Source organism: Aspergillus sydowii, assembly GCF_001890705.1.
Source record: "Aspergillus sydowii CBS 593.65 unplaced genomic scaffold ASPSYscaffold_7, whole genome shotgun sequence".
NCBI lineage: Eukaryota > Fungi > Ascomycota > Eurotiomycetes > Eurotiales > Aspergillaceae > Aspergillus > Aspergillus sydowii.
This window is the reverse complement of record NW_024467865.1, coordinates 520,069-539,424: the sequence shown is the minus strand read 5'-3', so window position 1 is coordinate 539,424 and position 19,356 is coordinate 520,069. Positions and strand designations below refer to the sequence as shown.

Genomic DNA, 19,356 nt, shown 5'->3' with positions numbered 1-19,356 from the left:
ATAAGGATTGTGACGACAGCCCCTCTTTTACGGAGTACTTGGTGATGAAATTGTTTCTCTCCCCCAACCCCTCTTCACCGTCGGTAACTTGTCTGTCAGTTCGTTTCTCTCGTCTCTTCAACTTCCCTTTGCTTTAGAGTTTCAGGTTCATAATGTCTGCAAATACGAAAATTCCCCGGAATTTTAGGCTCCTAGAGGAGCTAGAGAAGGGTGAGAAAGGCTTGGGAGCAGGTATGCATGCGACACCGGCGAACGTCCGTGTAGATCTTGGAGCTGATTCCATTTCTCTCTGTTAATTTAGAAGCCTGCTCCTACGGTCTTGCTGATGGCGAGGATATGATGATGAGCAACTGGAATGGAACGCTCCTCGGACCCCCTCATGTATGCCTCGCACTATCTCGGTCATTTCTTTACGTGCAATGTTCTAACGCTGGCCCTACTTAACTACAGAGCGTCCACGAGAACAGGATATACAGTCTCAACATCCATTGTGGTCCCGAATATCCCGATAGCCCTCCAACTCTTCAATTTATTTCCCGCGTCAATATCCCATGCGTTGACCCACATTCCGGCAAGGTTTGTCTTGCTTGAAACTGAAGAGATAGCGGGTGACTGTTGGCTAAACTTATGATGATCAGGTCGACCCCGCGAAGCTGCCCTGTCTGGCACAGTGGAAGCGCGATTATACCATGGAGACTGTCCTAATTGAACTTAGAAGGTAAGTGCGCTACCGGTCATCTTATATTAGCCACATACTTAACAAGCCCCAGGTACATGGCTTTACCACAACATAAGAAAATTCCTCAGCCTCCGGAGGGCTCGAATTTCTAAGTTTTTGCATCATAAATGAATGACGTGTCGAAAACGGGGTATTCGGTCGGTGTTCGCGTCCGGTTATTAGCTTCTCCTTGACTTATTAGAGCATGTTTGGTCCATGCATGACGGCAGGCATCTTTCCACAACAGCAAAGCCTAGCTCCAATCAATTAGCCTACTTCAACTATATATCTGTGCGGTAAACCACAGACATATTGTAAACTAAAACTGTCGTCTGATCAATCTTTCCACCATTGCGAGTCTGGGACTACAGTACTTGTTACTTTCACGTCTTTATGCCCAAATGGTTGAAGCACCGCTGATGATATACCGCCACGGAATTTACCGCACGCCGATTGGAAGACACAATATCCGTATTCAGGTTCCTTGTACTATTCGTATAAACTTACTGGATTCCAATCTTTCAGTAATATCTATCCAAGATTTTTGGTTATTCTCTCTTATGCAGCACGTGACGTTCATGGTATACAATTGTGTCGCCTTACCCGCTCCGCAAATAATTTCCTGGCATCCGCGGTCGAGCCTTGAACATATAGGGGAGAATGCATCGGCTTGTTGTCCCCAAATTATCTCCTACGCATCGATTTGCATGTAAGCTCGCGAATCCTAATTCCTTCCCTTCTAATCGCGAATGCTTACCGAGACACACTTGTTAGGCTTAGCACTCTACCGAGCACTCCTTCGGCGATGTAACGACCTACAACGAACCGCGCCAGAGCTTGTCTCGTCGCAATCGCACATTCAAGAACGATTCCGCAAATACAAGAATCTTCAAAGTCCTTCTCAAACAGCGAATGCGCTTAAAGCCGGGTACGAAGTACGCAACCACCGACCTCCTTTCCATGATTGTGATGGCTAAACGGGGCAGGCTCTTGACCTTTTATACTCGGCGTCACAAGGAAACAGGCATGACTCCAGTCTGATAACCACCATACTTTCCGAAGCGCATGTCGCGAAACAACGCAAAAAGAATTTCCAATCTGTGTTATCCGAGTTGCGGCCCGTGCAGCCCCTGTCACAGAAGCAAATTAAGAAAGAGAAGAACCGACGATTTCAGGAACTTACTGTTCGGCCACATCCGGATGCGACTCCTATATTGTCACGACCTCGACCTGTTATAAACGGCCGGCGCCGTATTCCTGTCCTCGTTAATGCCTGCGGCATTCCATTCTTACGCATCAAAAAACCACAGCCACAAAGCATCAGCCGCGTCATAAGAACAAAGATAAATGACCGACAACGCTTAGCTGATCGCCGACAAATGCTGGAGCCGGAGATTCTATTTGCGAAAGATGAAGATTATTGGGACTCACTCACGACCGGTGAAGAGGCAGATTCTTGGGCTAGCGAGAGTGAAGCCACCTCAAAGGAAATTGAAAATAAGCTCCGCAACGACACCATCGAAAACATAAGGCTAGCGGATGCCATGTGGAAAATTGTACTTGCGGAGCGCAAGTTGGCTGAAGAAGAGAAACAGAAGGCTGAAACATGATATATCTTGTCTCCCGGCATCCCGGCAACATCGCGCTTTGTCTCTCTGTATTCGCTGGAATATAATCCCCGTGACTGGTGCTCGCAACTATCCCGGTTTATTCGTTCAATTTCAAAGACCAGCTTTGGCACACACCCATGGTCAGCGGCCACATGTTGCAACCTTGAACCCATAAATCGAGCCCCTAGTCAACACATTTTCTGCCTGTCATTTAACACGAACTACGGTGTTGGCTATGCATTGTTCACGCTTATGAGCGCAATGCTCCCCCATGAACCCGAAAATTTTCCGATGTGGTGGTTGGCTTCCGGAAGCTGGGTGGTCGGTTTTACACCGTGCCATTTAGACAACTCAATGTGCTATGGCTTACGCTACTCTGACCTTCAGACCGAATGCATTCAGATCATAGATGATCTACGACGCAACACATCCGGGTTGCTCAACCCTTTCCTAAAACAGATGGTTTACTCATGTCGTATCCGCTCTATCTTTTTCATCGTCATGCAGTTGAAAATAAACATGATAGGAACGGGCGTATGACAATAAGTTCTCCATGGTATTATATTGCAAACTAAAATATTCTACGCTGCTATTTTCATCTTTTCCACGGCAGTGGGCATGCCATCCTCATCCTCTTCATCAAAGTCTGCCTTTCCAGCCAAACCCCGTTCCCACAGTTGCTTCCCCGTAAGCTTCTTCTCTTCTTTCGCCGGTGCTTTCTTGTTGACTTTCTTTTCCTCCGCCTCCTTCTCTTCTCGCTTCCTCTTCTCCTCCTCTTCTATTTCCTTCTTAAATTTATCTAGCCACTCCAGGAATGTCTCCCGGTTGACGGTGGTACCTTGGAACTTCTTATTCTCCTCTTCTTCAGCCTTAGCAGCCTCCATCTCTTTCACTGCATGAACAGCATTGACGCGCTCGGCCATAAGAAGCTCGGCGCTTTCCTTCAGCGCACTAACAAGAGTAAACACCATAGCCATGCCCATATTCTCCTCGATAGTTGGTTGGAGAGCTTCAAGAAGCCTCTCGCGATCCTCGCTGATATCTAGTCGTGGGTGTTTGGGGGCGTTTGGGGGCGCCATCAATTCTAGTTCAGGTGCAACATCGGGGTATTCTTCCGGATAGGAGACTTGTAAAAGTAAAATAGGAGGTTCTGCTTCCTGCTCATCGTTCTCTGGCGGGTCGAGTGTAATTGATATCCGATACGCGGTGTCCGATAGGTCTAGATTACTTAAGTCCCAGTGCGCGTTGGCCTCGAGATCGCTATCGTTTCATCTTACCTGTGATTTCATCAGGGAATATAGATTCGAGCACCTCGCGCTCTTCAGTTTGGTCTTCGCGGCCCATTTTTAATAGCAGTTTTCTGGGGTCCGATGAGGGGTATTTTGGTGTTGTTCGGAAAACAAAGAAGTGGCTATTACGGTGACATTCACGGGGCGAATTTTGTTAAGAAACAAAACAACAATGTGAGCACCTTGAATAAAAAGGAAATATTGAGTTGCCTGACAAGATGTTAAGCTGAAAGGTCCCTGAATCAATTCTCTGTCTAAATCAAACCGCCGGCAGTCCCTCATGCAAACCAAGCAAACAGATAAGAAAAATGACCAAAATTGTTCCCACCCCCGAATCGGGAAATACACTGGAGTTCCAGTCGTGCAAATGTTCAAGACAAATTCCTAATTATAATAACTATTTCTCAGGCAAGGTTACTTCAACTTCTGCCGGGAAATTTTCATCTTCCGAAGAGTCACATACAGTACGTCATAATATATTGCGACAGACATACCATGGGAAAGCCCAGACCTCACAAGAAGAAAGCTTCCAAGTCCCGCGAAAAGTCCGTCCTGAGCGCTGGCGGCTCGATATCGAAACGCAAAATGAATGAAGACCCTACAAAACTTCTCGAGCAAGCAACAATACTTCTTCAGACCGGGCAGCTCGATGAGGCGCTTTCGCTAGCTCAGCAAGCACTCGAGAGTGCGCCCGCCAACTCCCCGGCACAGCTCTCGAGTTTGAGTGCGGTTGCGGGGATTTATGTTGAGATGGGCGAGATTGACCTCGCGAGGAAACATTTTCTACAGGCGGTCGAGCTGGATCCGACCGGTTCTATTCCCGAGTCCGAGGGAGGCGGTGCTGAAAAGTTCTTATGGCTCGCTCAATTGAGTGAGCTTGGTGGAAAAGACAGTGTTCAATGGTTTGAGAAGGGTGTTGGGTCTCTGAGAAATGCTATCCAACAATTGGAGGCAGATGCTGGCCCCGCACAGGTATTAGAGCTGGAAGAGAAGAAAGGGAAGATGGCAACTGCACTTTGCGGCGTTGCGGAGATCTATATGACGGATCTTTCGTAGGTTTTTCCTATTCAGGTTTCTTTACTTACACTTTCCTGAGCTGACGGTGTTTTAGGTGGGAAGAAGATGCGGAAAAGCGCTGTGAAACTTTGATCACAGAAGCCCTACTGGTTCAGCCCAGCTCCCCCGAAGTACTACAGACGCTGGCGTCTATTCGAATTTCACAATTACGAGAAGACGATGCGCGAGCAGCACTCTCACGGAGTCTAGCACTATGGAAGGATTTGCCGCCAGAGGATCCAAACGTTCCGGACTTCCCGACCAGAATCAGTCTTGCTCGTCTCCTGATGGAAGTCTCGATGTTGCTGGAGGCACTTGAAGTTCTGGAGCGTCTGATCCTTGAGGACGACCAGAGTGTGGAGGCCTGGTATCTGGGCGGCTGGTGTCTCTATCTCTTAGCCGAGAAATGTGAAGCCCCGAAAGATCCTGAGGAAAAAGAGTCAGACGAGGCACCAGAGGCGAAGAGGCACGCATCGCTTGTTGCCAGTAGAGAATGGCTCAAGCAGAGTCTGACGCTCTATGAACTTGTTCAATATGAAGATGAGCGGCTGAAAGAACACGCTCTGGAGCTAGTGGAGGCTATGAACAAGGAGATTGGCGAAGATATGGACGATGAAAGCAACGCAGAAGATGGGGAGGGGGATGAAGGGGAATGGGAGGGGATCGAGTCAGACAGTGACCATGAGATGGCCGACTCGTAATTTCAATAGAACGAACATCCATGATGATACCAATAGAAAAGTTACCTTATTCGCATCGCGCTCACTTCACCATACAAATCTGAGAGATCCGCTATCTCGCTGGGAGATAAAAACTCCTTATCGGAATCGGACCGGATCAACAAAGTTCCGGTCACGCTCCCGTACAATGGTGCAGAGCCAATCGTCTTTTTATAGCGTGGCAAAAAGCTCAATGTGAGTTGATCTGTCGGCGTATCTAGAGGCTGCTGAAGGTTTCTCATTCTCCTCACCAGGATGGACCTTGTCTCAGCGCCCCGTGGGGAAAGCCCGCCGTTGAAGACTCCGCTTGTGGAGGTCGAAGCCGCGGAGGTTGAAGGGACTCTCGCGGCCGAAAACACCGTTCCTGTGGAGGAAAAAGGCTCGGTTTCTCAATCTGAATATGAGACTGACAGCGACGGCTTGGATGACGAGTGGGAGACCCAATCTCTTTACGAAGACGCCATTCAAATGATCCGTGATGACCAGCTTCGCGACGGAAGTAAGTAAACTCTATACGCCCTAGGCCAAAAAAAGAGTCTCAGTGCACTGACTGTGTCTCACCTTTTAGCAATTCCCGGTGCTTGTACCCTCGAAGAAGCCGTTGAGTTTCGGAAACGACTCCATGAAATTGGCAAGGCACAATTTGTGGAGGAGACGATTGCTCGCGACACAGTGACTGCAAAGAAGCTTTGTACCGCATTTGGGATTCTTCCTCCTGCTTTTCTTGACAATGCACCAGACGAGGCATTCCATCCTCTGCTAGCAATCGCGATTTCTCGGGAGTTCACCAGGCGTCAGAAACTACCCCAGTACAACTCGATTGATGATGCTGTGAAACTGCTTCAGGAATCGAAAAACATAATTGTCCTAACTGGGGCAGGTGTAAGTACTGCGCTATTTCATAAACACGCCTAAGGGATACTGATGGTCGATTAGATCTCTACCAGTCTTGGGATCCCGGATTTCAGATCCAAGGACACTGGACTCTACTCACAGTTGGAGCACCTGGGTCTCAGTGACCCTCAGGAAGTCTTTGATATTCACATTTTTCGCGAAGACCCGACTATCTTCTATTCAATTGCGAAAGATATACTCCCGACCGAAAAGAAGTACTCACCGACTCATGGGTTCATTCGGCTGCTCCAGGATAAGGGGAAGTTGCTTACCAACTACACCCAGAATATTGACAACATTGAGGCCAATGCTGGTGTACTTCCGGAAAACATTGTGCAGTGTCACGGTTCTTTCGCGAAGGCTACATGTGTCAAATGTCATTACAAGGTGTTGGGGGATGAGATCTATGACGAGATCAAGAAAGGAGTTGTTCCTGAATGCCCCCAATGCCGCAAACAAATTGAGGAAGATGCGCTGAAACCTCAAGGGCAGAAGCGGAAGCGCAGCGCCAATGGGGCCCACAAAGATAGGAGAACCGATGCAGAGGACAGCTCCGACGAGGAACACTACGAGATACCCACTCCAGGGGTGATGAAGGTTAGTAGATACGCATATGGGTTGTACTTCAATAGCTAACTTCCATCGATTAGCCAGATATCACATTCTTTGGAGAAGACCTTCCTGATGAATTTGGGCATCGTCTTCTTCACCATGATAGGGACAAAGTGGACTTGGTCATTGTCATTGGAACGTCGCTGAAAGTTGCGCCTGTTGCGGAGGTCCCGGGTGTGCTGCCACCTCACATACCCCAAATCTACATTTCTCGCACAGTAGGTACTCAGACTGACGGAATTGAATCTCAGGGACTAATATCGATATATAGCCTGTATCACACACGAATTTTGATATCGATTTACTTGGCGACTGCGATGTGGTGGTGTCTGAGCTTTGCCGTCGAGCTGGGTGGGACCTGGACCATGAGATGATACCCGCTGATGAGAAGATCGACACCGCCCCGGTCTTCGGATATGGCTCACGACATGTATTCAATGTTAGCGGCTAGCATAGCGGTGGAGTTTCGGGTCAGATGGTTATTGAGCTTTAGTCGGTCGTTACCGATGGCGTCATGTTATGATATTCGAAGGTTTGTGGAAAGAATGTTTTCCAAGGTTTGCGCTTTTTTTTTTGCGTTTTGATATTGAGAGATTCCCATGCCTGGATGGCAATTCCGTTGCTGGTATGCTTGTTGAGAGACGATATCTCGATAGAGAACATATGTTTGTGTATTTTATAGAACGATCATGGTTTGCCTGAACATATTCAATTTTAACCGAGAATGGAAATCACGTACATTGTTTTAAAAGATATTTAGAATTTGCTTATAATGGTTGTAGTTGAATATTATAATGTCCGGTGTTGTTGAAGGTCCAACCGTCGCCCAGTCTCATTCTCTGGGAGGAAGAAAAAAATCTCATACCACAACCTCCATCTCAACACAAATCAATATTACCCCGCGCAGCACCGGAAAAGACATTCCATGCCACCGCTTCTTTTGGTTGATTCTCCAAAAGCATAATCTCAGAGTTATCCAACTCGAAACCCAATTAGTGCACAAAGGATGGAATACCTCATCCGCTTCGCCCAAACGCATGAGACTTTCCGGCAACCGGAAATTCATGCGCTAGCCTGGCTGCACAATATAGACCTTGAGATCGTTTCCTACAATGAATTCGTGAGTCCTCATTTCCTGCTGTTTGTTTCCGGTGTCTCTACCAAAGCCAGATAGCCTATGCTGGGTTGAAATACACCCCGCTCGACCGAAAAGAAGAGCATAAAATGAATCATCACACTGACAACACCCCAGTCCCCATACTGCGTCGTGCGGCTCCCAAATGAAGAAGCAGCACGGACTCTTGTCTCCCGCAGCATCCTAGTAAGGGATATCTTCGAACTCTGGGGCCAGGGCACCACTTATGATGCCGTCCATGCCGATGTCCACAGGAAAACGCAGCATCTCTGGGCTCAGTACAAGGACGTACCGTTCCGGTTTACAGTTGAGACATTTGCTGGAAAGCGCAGCTCATCCCAAAAAAGAGATATTATACAATCATTTTCTTACCTTGGCTTCGAAGGCCCAATCACCTTAAAAAACTTTGAACAGGACTTCTGGGTGCTAGAGCAGTATTACGATGTCACACATATTCCAGCTGCGGAAAAATCACAAAATCCAACCAAAGGGTCAGATCCAATAAATATATTCATGGGTCGCTTTGTCTCGGAGAGCAGCCGGGAGGTCATTAACAAGTATGACTTGAAGAAGCGTCCGTATATCGCCACTACTTCTATGGACGCTGAGCTGAGTCTCGTCACTGCAAATATGGCTGGCGCAGCACCAGGAAAGTTATTCTATGATCCTTTTGTTGGAACAGGTAGCTTCTGCGTTGCTGCAGCTCATTTTGGTGCCCTTTCGTTTGGCTCCGATATCGATGGGCGAAGCTTCCGTGGGAAGGAAATGGCAAAATGGAAGACCACAGGTGTACAGCTGAATTTTCAACAATATGGAATCACCAGCAAATTTGGTGACCTGTTCACTTCAGACTTGACTAATACACCTCTAATTGACCGTCAATTTCTTGACGGTATCGTTTGCGATCCGCCTTATGGGGTGCGCGAGGGCCTACGGGTTCTGGGGACGCGAGACAACCGGGGCAAGGAAGAAGTCATCATCGATGGAGTGCCGGCACATTAGTGAGTTTATTCCTAATTTTCCCTCCTGAACAGCGAATTAATACTACATAGTCGGCCCGGGTACATTGCCCCAAAGAAACCGTATGGATTCGAAGCCATGATCAACGATATTCTCAACTTTGCAGCCAGGACCTTAGTCAAAGACGGACGCTTATGCATGTGGATGCCTACGACTAGCGATAAGGAAGCGGAGTTTCCGGTCCCAATGCATCAAAATTTAGAAGTTATCAGTGTCTCCGTTCAACCATTCAGTAACTGTAAGCAGCGCACACCAGAGATTCCCATTACGCCTTGCCTCGATATTGGCTGACTTTGCGGCTACTCCATCTAGGGACACGACGCCTAATCACATACCGGAGACTTCCAGAAGGTGTCCTGTCGGACATATCCTCAGGGCGCCAGAAGGGAGATGATAGCGGCGTATCAGCCGATGATCTGAACGCTTTCAGAAGAAAGGTGAGTCCATTACATTTCCATTTGTTCTTATTTATTAAGGCATGCTCTAATCCCTTCCAAAGTATTTTATGAAGAATCCAGACCCAAAACAAAACAAGAAAAGTCCAGCCCCAGCAGCACAGTGACGGGTAGTCCGTCTATCAACCTAGCATCATTTTTCTCACGGTATGGCAAAGCAGGCCATTCGTGCCCCATTTTGAGCTTCAAAACAAGCCACCTGCAAACAAGATACCAAGTAAACAGAAAGGAAATATTGTTGTACATATTCTCCAAGTCTATATGATATAAATCATACGTACCATCTATAATCTCCCCTTCCCGCCGGCCACGCCACTCTCAGCATCCTGAAACTCCCCTTCCAGGTCAATGCCCTCTACCTCCTTAACTCTCGCCACCTCCCTCGCAATCTCCTCCCTCAAAAGCCGTACCAAGTCCTCCGCCTCTTCGTCATCCAGGTCCTCCCTCTGCCCACGCCCAAACATAATAAAGCTCATTTTCGCCGACGTAGACGCTTGGCCTAAAGGCGGTCGCGGCACGATGTGGAAATGCACATGTGGGACGACCTGCGCGGCTCCGGCGCCTAATAAGTGTGTTAGTACGTAGACTATATGAATAAAGATAAAGATAAGAACAAATACCGTTGTTCTGGACAACATTCCAGTTCCAACTTGGATCTGTAAGAGTGCCATCACTCGGCCCATGACCATCGCCATTTCCACTACCGCTCGGGTCTGAATCAGTGCTCTCCCCGAATACCGTCCGCATCACAGCACGCGAGAGTATGGGAAGCCATGTACCGAGCTACACAGGTATCATCAATTTCATCCCATCTGTTCACATAATGGCTTGCAAAAAACAAAAAAAGAAGAAGAAGAAGAAGAAAGGAGGGAGGCTGGGGAAAACAATGGTGGAGATTGCATACCTCGCGACTAACCCTTACCCCCACCTCAGCCAACTTCTCGTGATGGTTTCGTGGAACAACGAGCACATGGCCTCGTGTCAGGGGCATAATATCTAGGAAAGCAAGGACATGTTTCGTGGAAAGTATTAAGAAAGCATGGCCGTCTTCACCCGGGCCTGGTTTTGGGGCAGAGGGAGAGTTGGAGTTGGCGTTTGACGTTGATTGGAGATATGTTGACGGCGCCACTGGGTGGTACGCAGCGGCAATTCTACAGAAAGCGCATGAGGACATTTTTCTGCTGGTTGTTCTTGTCGGAGTGGTCTCAGGTAGGAGAATATAGATAGTCTGGTTGAGGGGGAATGTTCAATGAAGGCTGCACCGAAGCAGCCTCGGTTGTTGCCGATCCTCCGCCTGCTCAGTTAAGTTACAGTAATATATATTGGACATTGCTAAGTTGGCCAAGACAACTATGTTTACCCCGATCAGCGAAACGAGTCGCTGCGGGAATTTTGCTCAGCTAAGAAAAATTGCAAGTATTGGGTTCAATAGAACTGAATTCGAGTATCGCTGAATCTTGGAAAGTATCATTAAGCAAAGGTGAAGCATCCCGAGGGCACCCAAGAAGTTATAGAGAAGTGAATAAGAAAAAGCAGGTATTGAAAACAAAGCGCCAGACACCCCCCGTGAAGCCGAAGAATGCCAATGTTCGCAACTGAAACAAGATGCCATCGTAAACATATGCAAGAGTTGCCCTATACCCATCACAAGCAAAATGCCAACATATTCAAATCAACCAACTCCTAGCCTGAGGACTTCCCGGAACCGGAATGCTCAGACAGTTGAGAACTCCTTAATCTATTCGTGGTCTTTGATGGAGCTGTACGGCTCTGAGAGAGCGCTGTCGATATACATGTGGTGATATTTCTTGGCCCATTGTCGTGTCATGATCGAGGCTGATGAGGGTTTAGCATATAAACAAGATGCTCCTAAGTAACAAAGAGCCTCACCTTTGAGGAATTTCTTGCTGGCATATTTTTTAAAGAATGCTTCGTGGCAGACGGGACGGTGCAGATAGTCAACCATCAACCGGAAGACAGGGTCGATCTCTTCTTCGGTGTAGCCGGCGTAGTGAGCTAGAGTAGCATCCTATATAAGAGTTAGTATGTTGATCTTTGATATCAGCGATGGCGCAGCTTACCCATGGACCACGATCGAGAATCAGGCGAGCCAGGTACATGGATGCCGCACCCACTTGGCTCTGGGGAAAGCCAAGGAATCTGTGATCAAGGAGGCTGATTTCCATCAAATATTTTCCAAGAGTACGCGTTTGAATATCGTAGTTGTCTGCCTTGGAAATGCGGCGAAGGAAGTTCATGGGGTTGGGATAGCTCATATTGTATTCAAGGGTTGCAAGGATGTGACGCTCAGCATCCAGGATCTCCTTATCTGTGAAAGTTTCGTCTGCGACGTGACTGAAGTTGGCAACGTGTGGTGAGAGGACCTCTTCGTACTTGGAGGCAATAAACATGGCCGCAACGCCGACCAGCTGAAGGCGGTCCAAGGCCACGACCTCGGCAGATAGGAAACGATCAATAAGGTTGACAGCAAGGAAGAGGGTTTCGGGAAGGAGGCGAAAGCGAGTGTGGACTTCGATGAGCCAGTCGACGAGGATACCACGCATCTTCCACTCGAGATCGGGTTGGTGATCGATGTAATCAGGGTTTGGCAGCGTTTCCATCTCCAGGTCGCGAAGGTAATCGAAGATCTCTACAACATATTCGGCGGCCATCAAGGGATCATCCAGGTCCTCGGTGTCTAGATCGGCAACGAAGTCTTGAGGGGCGAGCTCTTCTGTTTGTGTCCGGGGTTTGACGTTCTCTTTCAGTGAGACGACCTCTGCCTGCTTCTCCACAACCTTTTCAATGTCAACCTTCTTGCGTGGAGGCTCTTCTTGCTGGAAAGACTTCTCCTGTAGCGACTTTTGGCTGGAAGTGCGCTTCATCGCGCTTCCCATACCAGATCCGCTTCCGGGGCGCTTTGCCTCTGTGACAGTCTTCTTTGCATTGTTATCCTTGGCTCCCAGGGCGGTACGAGACATGTTGCTACGGCTGAGCTTCTGAACACCTCCGGACTGCATAGTTGCTTTTGATGTCAGACCAGTCTTGGTTGTGGCCTTTTTCGCGTCCTTGGTGTCGCCATTGTCTGCCTTGCCAACATTGCTCACATCGCCAAGGGCAGCGCGTTTCCTTTGCGTCCCAGTCGTACCTGCGGCGGCTTTCTTTGTCTGAAGGGGCTTCTTCAGGGCACCGTTGGCAGCAGGGATATCTGATGTCGTCAAGGCGGCGGCCTTCGCTCGAGTCACACGCGTTGACGGACCATTCTCGTCGTTTTCATTCATAGTGCCTCGCGTGCGGAGGTTCCGTGCCTGAGTAGAAGCCAAAAAGTTAACCACAGCTTTTCGTGTCGACGAGCTTAATCAATCGAATAGCCGATCCGTGACGCGTCTATTTTATGAGGAACCAGGAACCTTACCGGAGGCATAACGAGAATAGGGAGAGCAGGAAAGCGCTCGACAGATAGGAGAAAGGTGGAATTATCAAGATAGTGTCGAGGGTACTGTAAATGCACGTCGCTGGCGTTCAGTCAGCATTCTCAAACCAATGACTAGTGGAGCCCCAAATACCCAGGGGATGGCAGCATTGATGCACGTACCAGATGCGAGTATGTGAACTCCCAAGCAATAAGCCGAGATAATGCAGAGTCGACTAGATAGGCTGAAAGGAATGTGGGACAAATCCTTCCTCGATGTATGTGTTTGTTGATGTTGATCGGGAGCTCAATTGAGGTAAATCACGTAGCTTCAAAACGCGCAGCTCTGTTTCGCAAAACAAAGTACCGTAGGAAGGGGGTATAAGGTGGTTGCAAAAGTAAAATATAAACAGTAACGCGACAGATACAAAGAAGCAAGCGTCAAAGATGCGTGAAGTAGAGGCTGCGTTTGAAGGTATGTTGATTGGGGGGGTGGATGAGGGAGGAAAAGACGGTCGGCCACTTGACAGGGCACAGGTGATGTTTGGCCCTACTGTTTAGCGCGGAAGTCAGCCAGGCTGGGAAGGACAGATGCCCCACAGCACAACTTGGTCGAGTCGCGAGGAATTACGTCGTGAAGGCGTGAGTATGTACGCGGTATATGCAGATGCGCCCAATAATTGGCTATGTACGTTGGGGATGGACTTTCCAAGAGCTTTTGAGAAGAGAAAAGAAGAAAACTTCGTGATGGTGAAGACGAGAGGGATTGAAGAGAGGGGGGAAGAAGTCGAATAAAAGAGAGCTGATGCTGCTCAGATGCTGGTACTGTACGGGAGCGTAAATTAACGCTTCACGGACTCAAGAATTGGTGCAGAAAGGGGGTGGTATAGTGGTAATAGTACGGTCAGGGTAGGGAAGGCACCAGCGGAGCGGAAGTTGTCAAGGCGATGAGGTCGAACGTAACGCGCCAAAACGTGAAGCAGCGCGGCACGATCACCAAAACAATAACCCGTTGCTGGGCAACTGCTGCTCGTCGCCCCGACGCGCGTGGTCCCGTGATTTTACTTCAGCCACAGCATTGCCCTGGTATATGGCGGTGCAGGATCACGTGAATATTACACAGCCACATCCGCAAATCATCCGGAGACATTTTTGCTCAGCTGGAGCGGACAGAGCTGTTGACAGTTGCAATTCGTCACGGCGCCTCGACAACGCTCCTGCCGGATTGACCGTACTTCGACATATGTGCGAGCATGCTTGAGCAATAATCAGACCCGTCTCGACTCATACGACTTCCGCATCTGGGGCCAGTTGGTTCACCCTCCCAGATTTTCCCTTTCCACACAGCATATTGTGCAATATGCTTCAACATCGGATCGCCCTGAGGGGCATTCGGCTGCCATTCAGATGCATGTCTTCGCCTTCGGTGCGCGCCTATTCTACAGGTGCTCAGCAACAAACAGAGCCTGCCTCAAGCTCCGACCTCGATCCCAGCCTTGCATTCGCTCCTCCTCCTATTCGCCTGGACTCTACCATTAACATGCGAAAATACACACCGCGTACGCCTGGTCTTCGACACTTGCGAAGGCCCGTAAACGATCATCTGTGGAAGGGTCGACCGGTACACAAGCTGACGTTTCCAAAACGTGGACACAGTAAGGGAGGTAGGAATAACACGGGCAGAGTTACCGTGCGGCATCACGGTGGTGGACACAAGCGCCGTATCCGAATCATAGACTTCAAACGAGACGCCCCTGGTCCGCATCTTGTCGAGCGCATTGAACACGACCCCGGACGGAGTGCCCACATTGCACTAGTTCGCAGCAAAGAAACACAAAAGTTGAGCTATATCGTGGCTGCAGATGGTTTGAGGGAGGGCGATGTTGTGCAGAGTTACATGGCTGGTATCCCTGAAGACCTCTGGAAGAGCATGGGAGGGACTGTTGACCCCGGTGTGATGGCTGCCCGAACTGCCTGGAGAGGTAACTGCTTGCCTCTACACATGGTCCCGGTTGGAACACTTATCTTCAACATCGGATTGCGCCCAGGTGGCGGTGGACAACTTTGCCGTAGCGCTGGCACGTATGGGACGCTCATCTCCAAAGGTGTCAACCAGGTGAACGCAGCCGACAAAGAAAAGCAGGAAACCGAAAGCGAAACAGAAGAACAGAAGCCATTGACGCAGCGCGAAAAACAAAGCCGGGAACGCACTCTTAACCATGTCACCATCCGGCTTTCCAGTGGTGAGGTCCGTATCATCCATAAAGATTGCTGTGCCACCGTCGGTGTCGCTAGCAACCCGAACTATAAGTATACCCAACTAGGAAAGGCAGGTAGATCGCGCTGGCTTAACATCCGGCCGACAGTCCGTGGTCTTGCCATGAACGCCGCTGACCACCCTCACGGTGGTGGACGAGGCAAGTCCAAGGGTAATGTTGACCCGAAGAGTCCTTGGGGTCTTCCGGTACGTAAACTCGCGCTTCTTTCACAGTTACCTCACCTGTTGATACACCATGCTAACCGGCCATTCAGGCGAAATCCGGATACAAGACTCGGCCCAAGTGGAAGGTCAACAAGGCCGTTGTTATCCCCAGAGTCCGCAACCAGGGCAAGCGCCGCAGAGGATACCACTAGACGCATTCGCGTTCGTCTCAACCGGGACCTATGGAGCTCTTCTCTTCCGTTTTCTGTAATTATTGTATTATACAAATGTTTGCCTACTGAATGCAGGCCCCGTCGCCTTGTCTAGGAATTCCTATCCCGCTGTTATGCTTGGACTGAGTTCGTTCATGGTTCTTTCTGCGACGGCGTTGAATTTGTACATTACGGGCTACGATAGAAATACATAAGCCTGCTCGCTAGTTGTTATATCCTTGAAGTTATCGGGCTGTAGTTGATTCTGGGACATCTATCAGTAAAGCGTTGGGAGGCTGAGGCGGAGCCGCATCCTGATGCATATGCCTGTGCGACAACGTTGGTAAGAACCCCACGCCAGCTATTCCTAAAGGACGTAAATTTGTAGCTGTCACTGGTCGAACTTACAAAATGTCAGTGCCAGCGATGAATTGATGCGTGGCGTCGTTCGTATCCGCATTGGTTTTCCCCCAAAATGGCGAGGGACCGAACTTCGATGGCAGCTCCGGCCGTGGCGCAGTGGTGCTGCCTATTCCCTCACTTTGTCTTAATCATCAAGCCATCTGTTAACTATCCCCTGACCAGTTATCAGCTTCACTTTGTTTCTCATGCGGGGTCTCCAGGCTGTTGGCACTCCACTTGCGATTGAGGTTGAGCACCTCTGACTCTCAGCTCCTGGCCGACATTCCAAACCTCGCGCCCGTAGCGCAGCGCCGCTGCCCCACGACCCGACCATGGCGAGCTATCTCGACGATCAAAACCAGCCGGAGATCAACTTCGGTAGTATCCCATCTTCGCATTCTGGACAAAATCCCACAAGTCAGAATTCTGGCCAAGCCGCCACGGATTCCAATAATGGCGACAGCAGCTACGTCCCCCGCCCAAAGCGCATTGCATGTGCTGTCTGTCGGCGGAGGAAACTCAGATGCGATGGGAGGAAGCCCAGCTGCGGAACTTGCTCACGCCTAGGCCATGAATGCACATACGATGAGGCGCGGAAGAAGAGTGGACCGAAGAGGGGATATGTGAAGCAGTTGGAGGCCAGGCTAGGTGCGTTTTCGCGTCGGACGCTGCATGGTTATGGAGTTGATGCTAACTCTGTTCCTGTGATCTAGCCCAGGTTGAGACCCTATTGAAAACCCAGGAACCCAGTACCAGTGCGCCCCAAAATCAAGAACAAAGTTTTTCTATCAGAATGCCAAACGAGCCTCCCGGTACCGGCCTGCATGTGATGGGAACTAGCATCCACAACTCAATCAACTCAACGTCCCCGGTAGAAGGCCAGCAAGTGACTGAGCTACCCCCATCATTTACACCAGAGGGAGTTGATGCAACAAGTAGCTTCGGATGGGATATGATTAGTTTGGGGCTGGAGGAGCCTTTTCCTGCGCGTGAGGTTATTGAAGAGCTGTATGTATTGTCTCCGCATTTTCTTTGTGCCCATAATTCTCATGCTTTCTCCAGGAACCAAATCTATTTCGAGAAGACCCATGCCTTTATGCCAGTAATACATCGTCCTCGATATATGGCCACCATGAACTTCGCCCCTACTTCGCGACCTCCAGCATGTCTACAATACATCGTTTGGGCCCATGCAGCGGCTGTCAGCGAAAAATACTCCAACCTGCATGCACTCTTTTACGAGCGTGCTCGGAAGTACGCTGAATTGGACCAAATGAAAGGCCTTGGGGAAAGTATTCTCAGTTTAGCTCATTGTCAAACATGGCTACTGATAGGTTGCTACGAGTATAAAATGATGTTTTTTCCTAGGGCATGGTTAAGCGCTGGGTCAGGTTCTAGGCTAGCCGTTATGCTTGGGTTGCATCGTCTAGATGGCGAGGGCCTCGAGGTTAAGCAGTGCTTACCACCAGCGAGAGATTGGACGGAGACGGAAGAGCGACGGAGAGTCTTCTGGATGACGTTCTGTGTTGACAGATATGCAAGCATTGGGACTGGTTGGCCCACTTGTATAGATGAGCGGGATGTCAGTTGTGCCCAACATAACTAACCATTGATCAAGGGGACTAACCAGTGACCAATAGATCTTAACAAACCTCCCAGCGAGTGAAGAAGCATTCATCAGTGGCAAATTAGAGCAGACCTCGCGCCTAAGCGACGTTTTAATGGGCGAGGATCTGTCCACCTTATCGCCCTTCGCAAGCGTGGCATTTGTCTCGTGCCTGCTGGGCCGAAACCTGACACATCTGCATCGTCCCGAGCCCCAGGACAACGACAATGATCTCAACGGAGTTTTTTGGCAACGTCATAGGTCCCATGATAATATTTTACTTCACTTCGCGCTGTCAATGCCGAGCCACTTGCGACTCCCTGCTGGGATGGGCGATGCGAACGTTCTATTTTGCAACCTGGCTGTCCACACATCCACGATATGTCTCCACCAAGCGGCGATATTCAAAGCCGAGAAAAACCGCATGCCGGAACAGATTATTCTGGAAAGCAAACGAAGGTGTATTGTCGCGGCTGATCAAATATCAAGCATCATGAAAATGGTTAGTTCCATGGACATGAGCAAAGTAAGTTAACGCAATTACGTGTATATCATCGCGGAAGTTAACGGGCTTTCAGATGAACCCTTTCATTTCATTTTGTGTTTATGTCGCTGCTCGTGTCTTTGTACAATATCTGAAATTCCGCCCTGATGACACGGCCGCGCGCGCTTCGTTGCAGTTTGTCTTCGTCGTTCTCGACGCTCTGAAGAATCAAAACCCTCTTACCGAGTCGTTCCTTTGTCAGCTAGAAGTTGACATCGAAGGAACTCCATTCCAAGATATCCGGCTACCATCGACTGGACAACAGGCTCGAAGGTCTTTTTTTGCAGGCAATACATATGGAGAGGTAATGCACATATTCCTTCTAACGACAGTACATCTAGCTAAACTTATGGCCACACAGACAGCCCCAAATACTGGGACACTCCACCGTTCACTCCTCTCAGGTAAAGGATGTAGCGGAGGCAATGCTCAGTCATGGGACCCAAGTTCGAAACCTGATAACCGGGCTAACCTTCCTGCTTGTCTTCCCGCCCGCCCACGTCCCCAGCCCTCGCGACAGCCAACCTCCACATCGGCTTCGACAGTGCCACATTTGAGCTCGTTCAGCAACCTTCCGGGCTTCAGCAAAGCCACGTTTAACCCTAATGAAAACACCACAGGCACGGGTGTCCTATTCGACATCGAGCCTCCTTCTCGCTTTCACGACGTAACGAATTCCGCCCAAGAAAGCTCCACCCCATCAACCATGAACTCATCTAACACATCCTTTATGAGAACCGACAACTCCTCATCCCCAAAACGCTCCAAACCTTCGTCACAACCACAAGATACCTCGGTTCAAGACTCAGCAACGGCAACAGCAACGGGAGGATTCGATGCAACAAGCCTGAACCAGTTCATCGAATCCTCAAATCAAAACTCCAGTACCAACCATAACCCTTTATTTTCCATGGGGTCAATACATTCCTCAGCCGCCGCAGAAAGGCCACAGCAGAATATGCCTTCCACTTGGGACTTCCCCATTAATGTTACCGGAGATCCTAACGACCCCAATGCAGAGGCCATCGACCTGATGACAACAGATTTGGATGGGTTCAATGGTGCTCAATGGGCTCATATAATGGGCTCTGGGGGTTGGAATCCTTGATCGTGATAACACACCTGTGACTTTCAAACCTACATACGTCCCTATCTACCTATTACGATATACTTTATGACTTGTGAAACTAAGCCTGGGGCTATTTGGAGTTCTGATTCTGGTGTTTTACTAAGGCCAGCGACTGATAGCG

General features: G+C 49.2%; 8 protein-coding genes across 8 annotated transcripts; 5 read left to right on the top strand and 3 right to left on the bottom strand.

The window, feature by feature from the left end:
* Nucleotides 1-4: 4 nt before the first annotated feature.
* Nucleotides 5-1,258, top strand: ASPSYDRAFT_46655 (E2 ubiquitin-conjugating protein MMS2). The gene is made up of 5 exons (XM_040847281.1): nt 5-231; nt 302-381; nt 451-576; nt 639-718; nt 771-1,258. Exons 1-5 carry the CDS (start codon nt 153-155, stop codon nt 829-831), a joined length of 426 nt encoding a protein of 141 aa, XP_040701305.1. The 5' UTR covers nt 5-152; the 3' UTR covers nt 832-1,258.
* Nucleotides 1,259-1,378: 120 nt separating this feature from the next.
* On the top strand, nt 1,379-2,328 carry ASPSYDRAFT_154146 (LYR motif-containing protein; the record flags this gene model as incomplete). Its single annotated transcript, XM_040842343.1, has 3 exons — nt 1,379-1,427; nt 1,493-1,653; nt 1,705-2,328. 3 exons carry the CDS (start codon nt 1,379-1,381, stop codon nt 2,326-2,328), a joined length of 834 nt encoding a protein of 277 aa, XP_040701304.1.
* Nucleotides 2,329-2,909: 581 nt separating this feature from the next.
* Nucleotides 2,910-3,672, bottom strand: ASPSYDRAFT_59014 (RWD domain-containing protein; the record flags this gene model as incomplete). Its single annotated transcript, XM_040849621.1, has 2 exons — nt 2,910-3,547; nt 3,606-3,672. 2 exons carry the CDS (start codon nt 3,670-3,672, stop codon nt 2,910-2,912), a joined length of 705 nt encoding a protein of 234 aa, XP_040701303.1.
* Nucleotides 3,673-4,112: 440 nt separating this feature from the next.
* Nucleotides 4,113-9,615, top strand: ASPSYDRAFT_59013 (uncharacterized protein; the record flags this gene model as incomplete). Its single annotated transcript, XM_040849620.1, has 12 exons — nt 4,113-4,537; nt 4,729-5,370; nt 5,459-5,587; nt 5,647-5,891; nt 5,961-6,274; nt 6,329-6,883; nt 6,937-7,116; nt 7,869-8,018; nt 8,151-9,034; nt 9,086-9,291; nt 9,366-9,490; nt 9,553-9,615. 12 exons carry the CDS (start codon nt 4,113-4,115, stop codon nt 9,613-9,615), a joined length of 3,918 nt encoding a protein of 1,305 aa, XP_040701302.1.
* Nucleotides 9,616-9,792: 177 nt separating this feature from the next.
* Nucleotides 9,793-10,694, bottom strand: ASPSYDRAFT_154487 (uncharacterized protein; the record flags this gene model as incomplete). Its single annotated transcript, XM_040842379.1, has 4 exons — nt 9,793-10,070; nt 10,129-10,164; nt 10,213-10,291; nt 10,413-10,694. Coding segments are annotated over 4 exons (675 nt in total), but the record flags the coding sequence as incomplete, so codon positions are not given.
* A 552-nt stretch (nt 10,695-11,246) lies between these two features.
* ASPSYDRAFT_90778 (B-type cyclin nimE) lies at nt 11,247-12,789 on the bottom strand (the record flags this gene model as incomplete). Its single annotated transcript, XM_040852383.1, has 3 exons — nt 11,247-11,344; nt 11,399-11,537; nt 11,590-12,789. The coding sequence occupies 3 exons, from the start codon at nt 12,787-12,789 to the stop codon at nt 11,247-11,249; spliced, it is 1,437 nt and encodes a 478-aa protein (XP_040701300.1).
* A 1,301-nt stretch (nt 12,790-14,090) lies between these two features.
* On the top strand, nt 14,091-15,819 carry ASPSYDRAFT_46645 (mitochondrial 54S ribosomal protein uL2m). Its single transcript, XM_040847280.1, has 2 exons — nt 14,091-15,384; nt 15,453-15,819. The coding sequence occupies exons 1-2, from the start codon at nt 14,281-14,283 to the stop codon at nt 15,552-15,554; spliced, it is 1,206 nt and encodes a 401-aa protein (XP_040701299.1). The 5' UTR covers nt 14,091-14,280; the 3' UTR covers nt 15,555-15,819.
* A 469-nt stretch (nt 15,820-16,288) lies between these two features.
* Nucleotides 16,289-19,214, top strand: ASPSYDRAFT_154363 (putative C6 transcription factor Prf; the record flags this gene model as incomplete). Its single annotated transcript, XM_040842365.1, has 6 exons — nt 16,289-16,604; nt 16,670-16,968; nt 17,200-17,538; nt 17,597-18,088; nt 18,141-18,410; nt 18,468-19,214. The coding sequence occupies 6 exons, from the start codon at nt 16,289-16,291 to the stop codon at nt 19,212-19,214; spliced, it is 2,463 nt and encodes an 820-aa protein (XP_040701298.1).
* Nucleotides 19,215-19,356: the final 142 nt, after the last annotated feature.

What these genes read in the sequence shown, in the direction of transcription:
- ASPSYDRAFT_46645 (XM_040847280.1), top strand. Translation starts at nt 14,281, where the DNA reads ATGCTTCAACATCGGATCGCCCTGAGGGGCATTCGGCTGCCATTCAGA. An exon ending in AGAGTCCTTGGGGTCTTCCG is followed by an intron (nt 15,385 to 15,452) that starts GTACGTAAACTC and finishes CCGGCCATTCAG; the next exon opens with GCGAAATCCGGATACAAGAC.
- ASPSYDRAFT_46655 (XM_040847281.1), top strand. Translation starts at nt 153, where the DNA reads ATGTCTGCAAATACGAAAATTCCCCGGAATTTTAGGCTCCTAGAGGAG. An exon ending in TTGACCCACATTCCGGCAAG is followed by an intron (nt 577 to 638) that starts GTTTGTCTTGCT and finishes TATGATGATCAG; the next exon opens with GTCGACCCCGCGAAGCTGCC. An exon ending in GTCCTAATTGAACTTAGAAG is followed by an intron (nt 719 to 770) that starts GTAAGTGCGCTA and finishes AACAAGCCCCAG; the next exon opens with GTACATGGCTTTACCACAAC.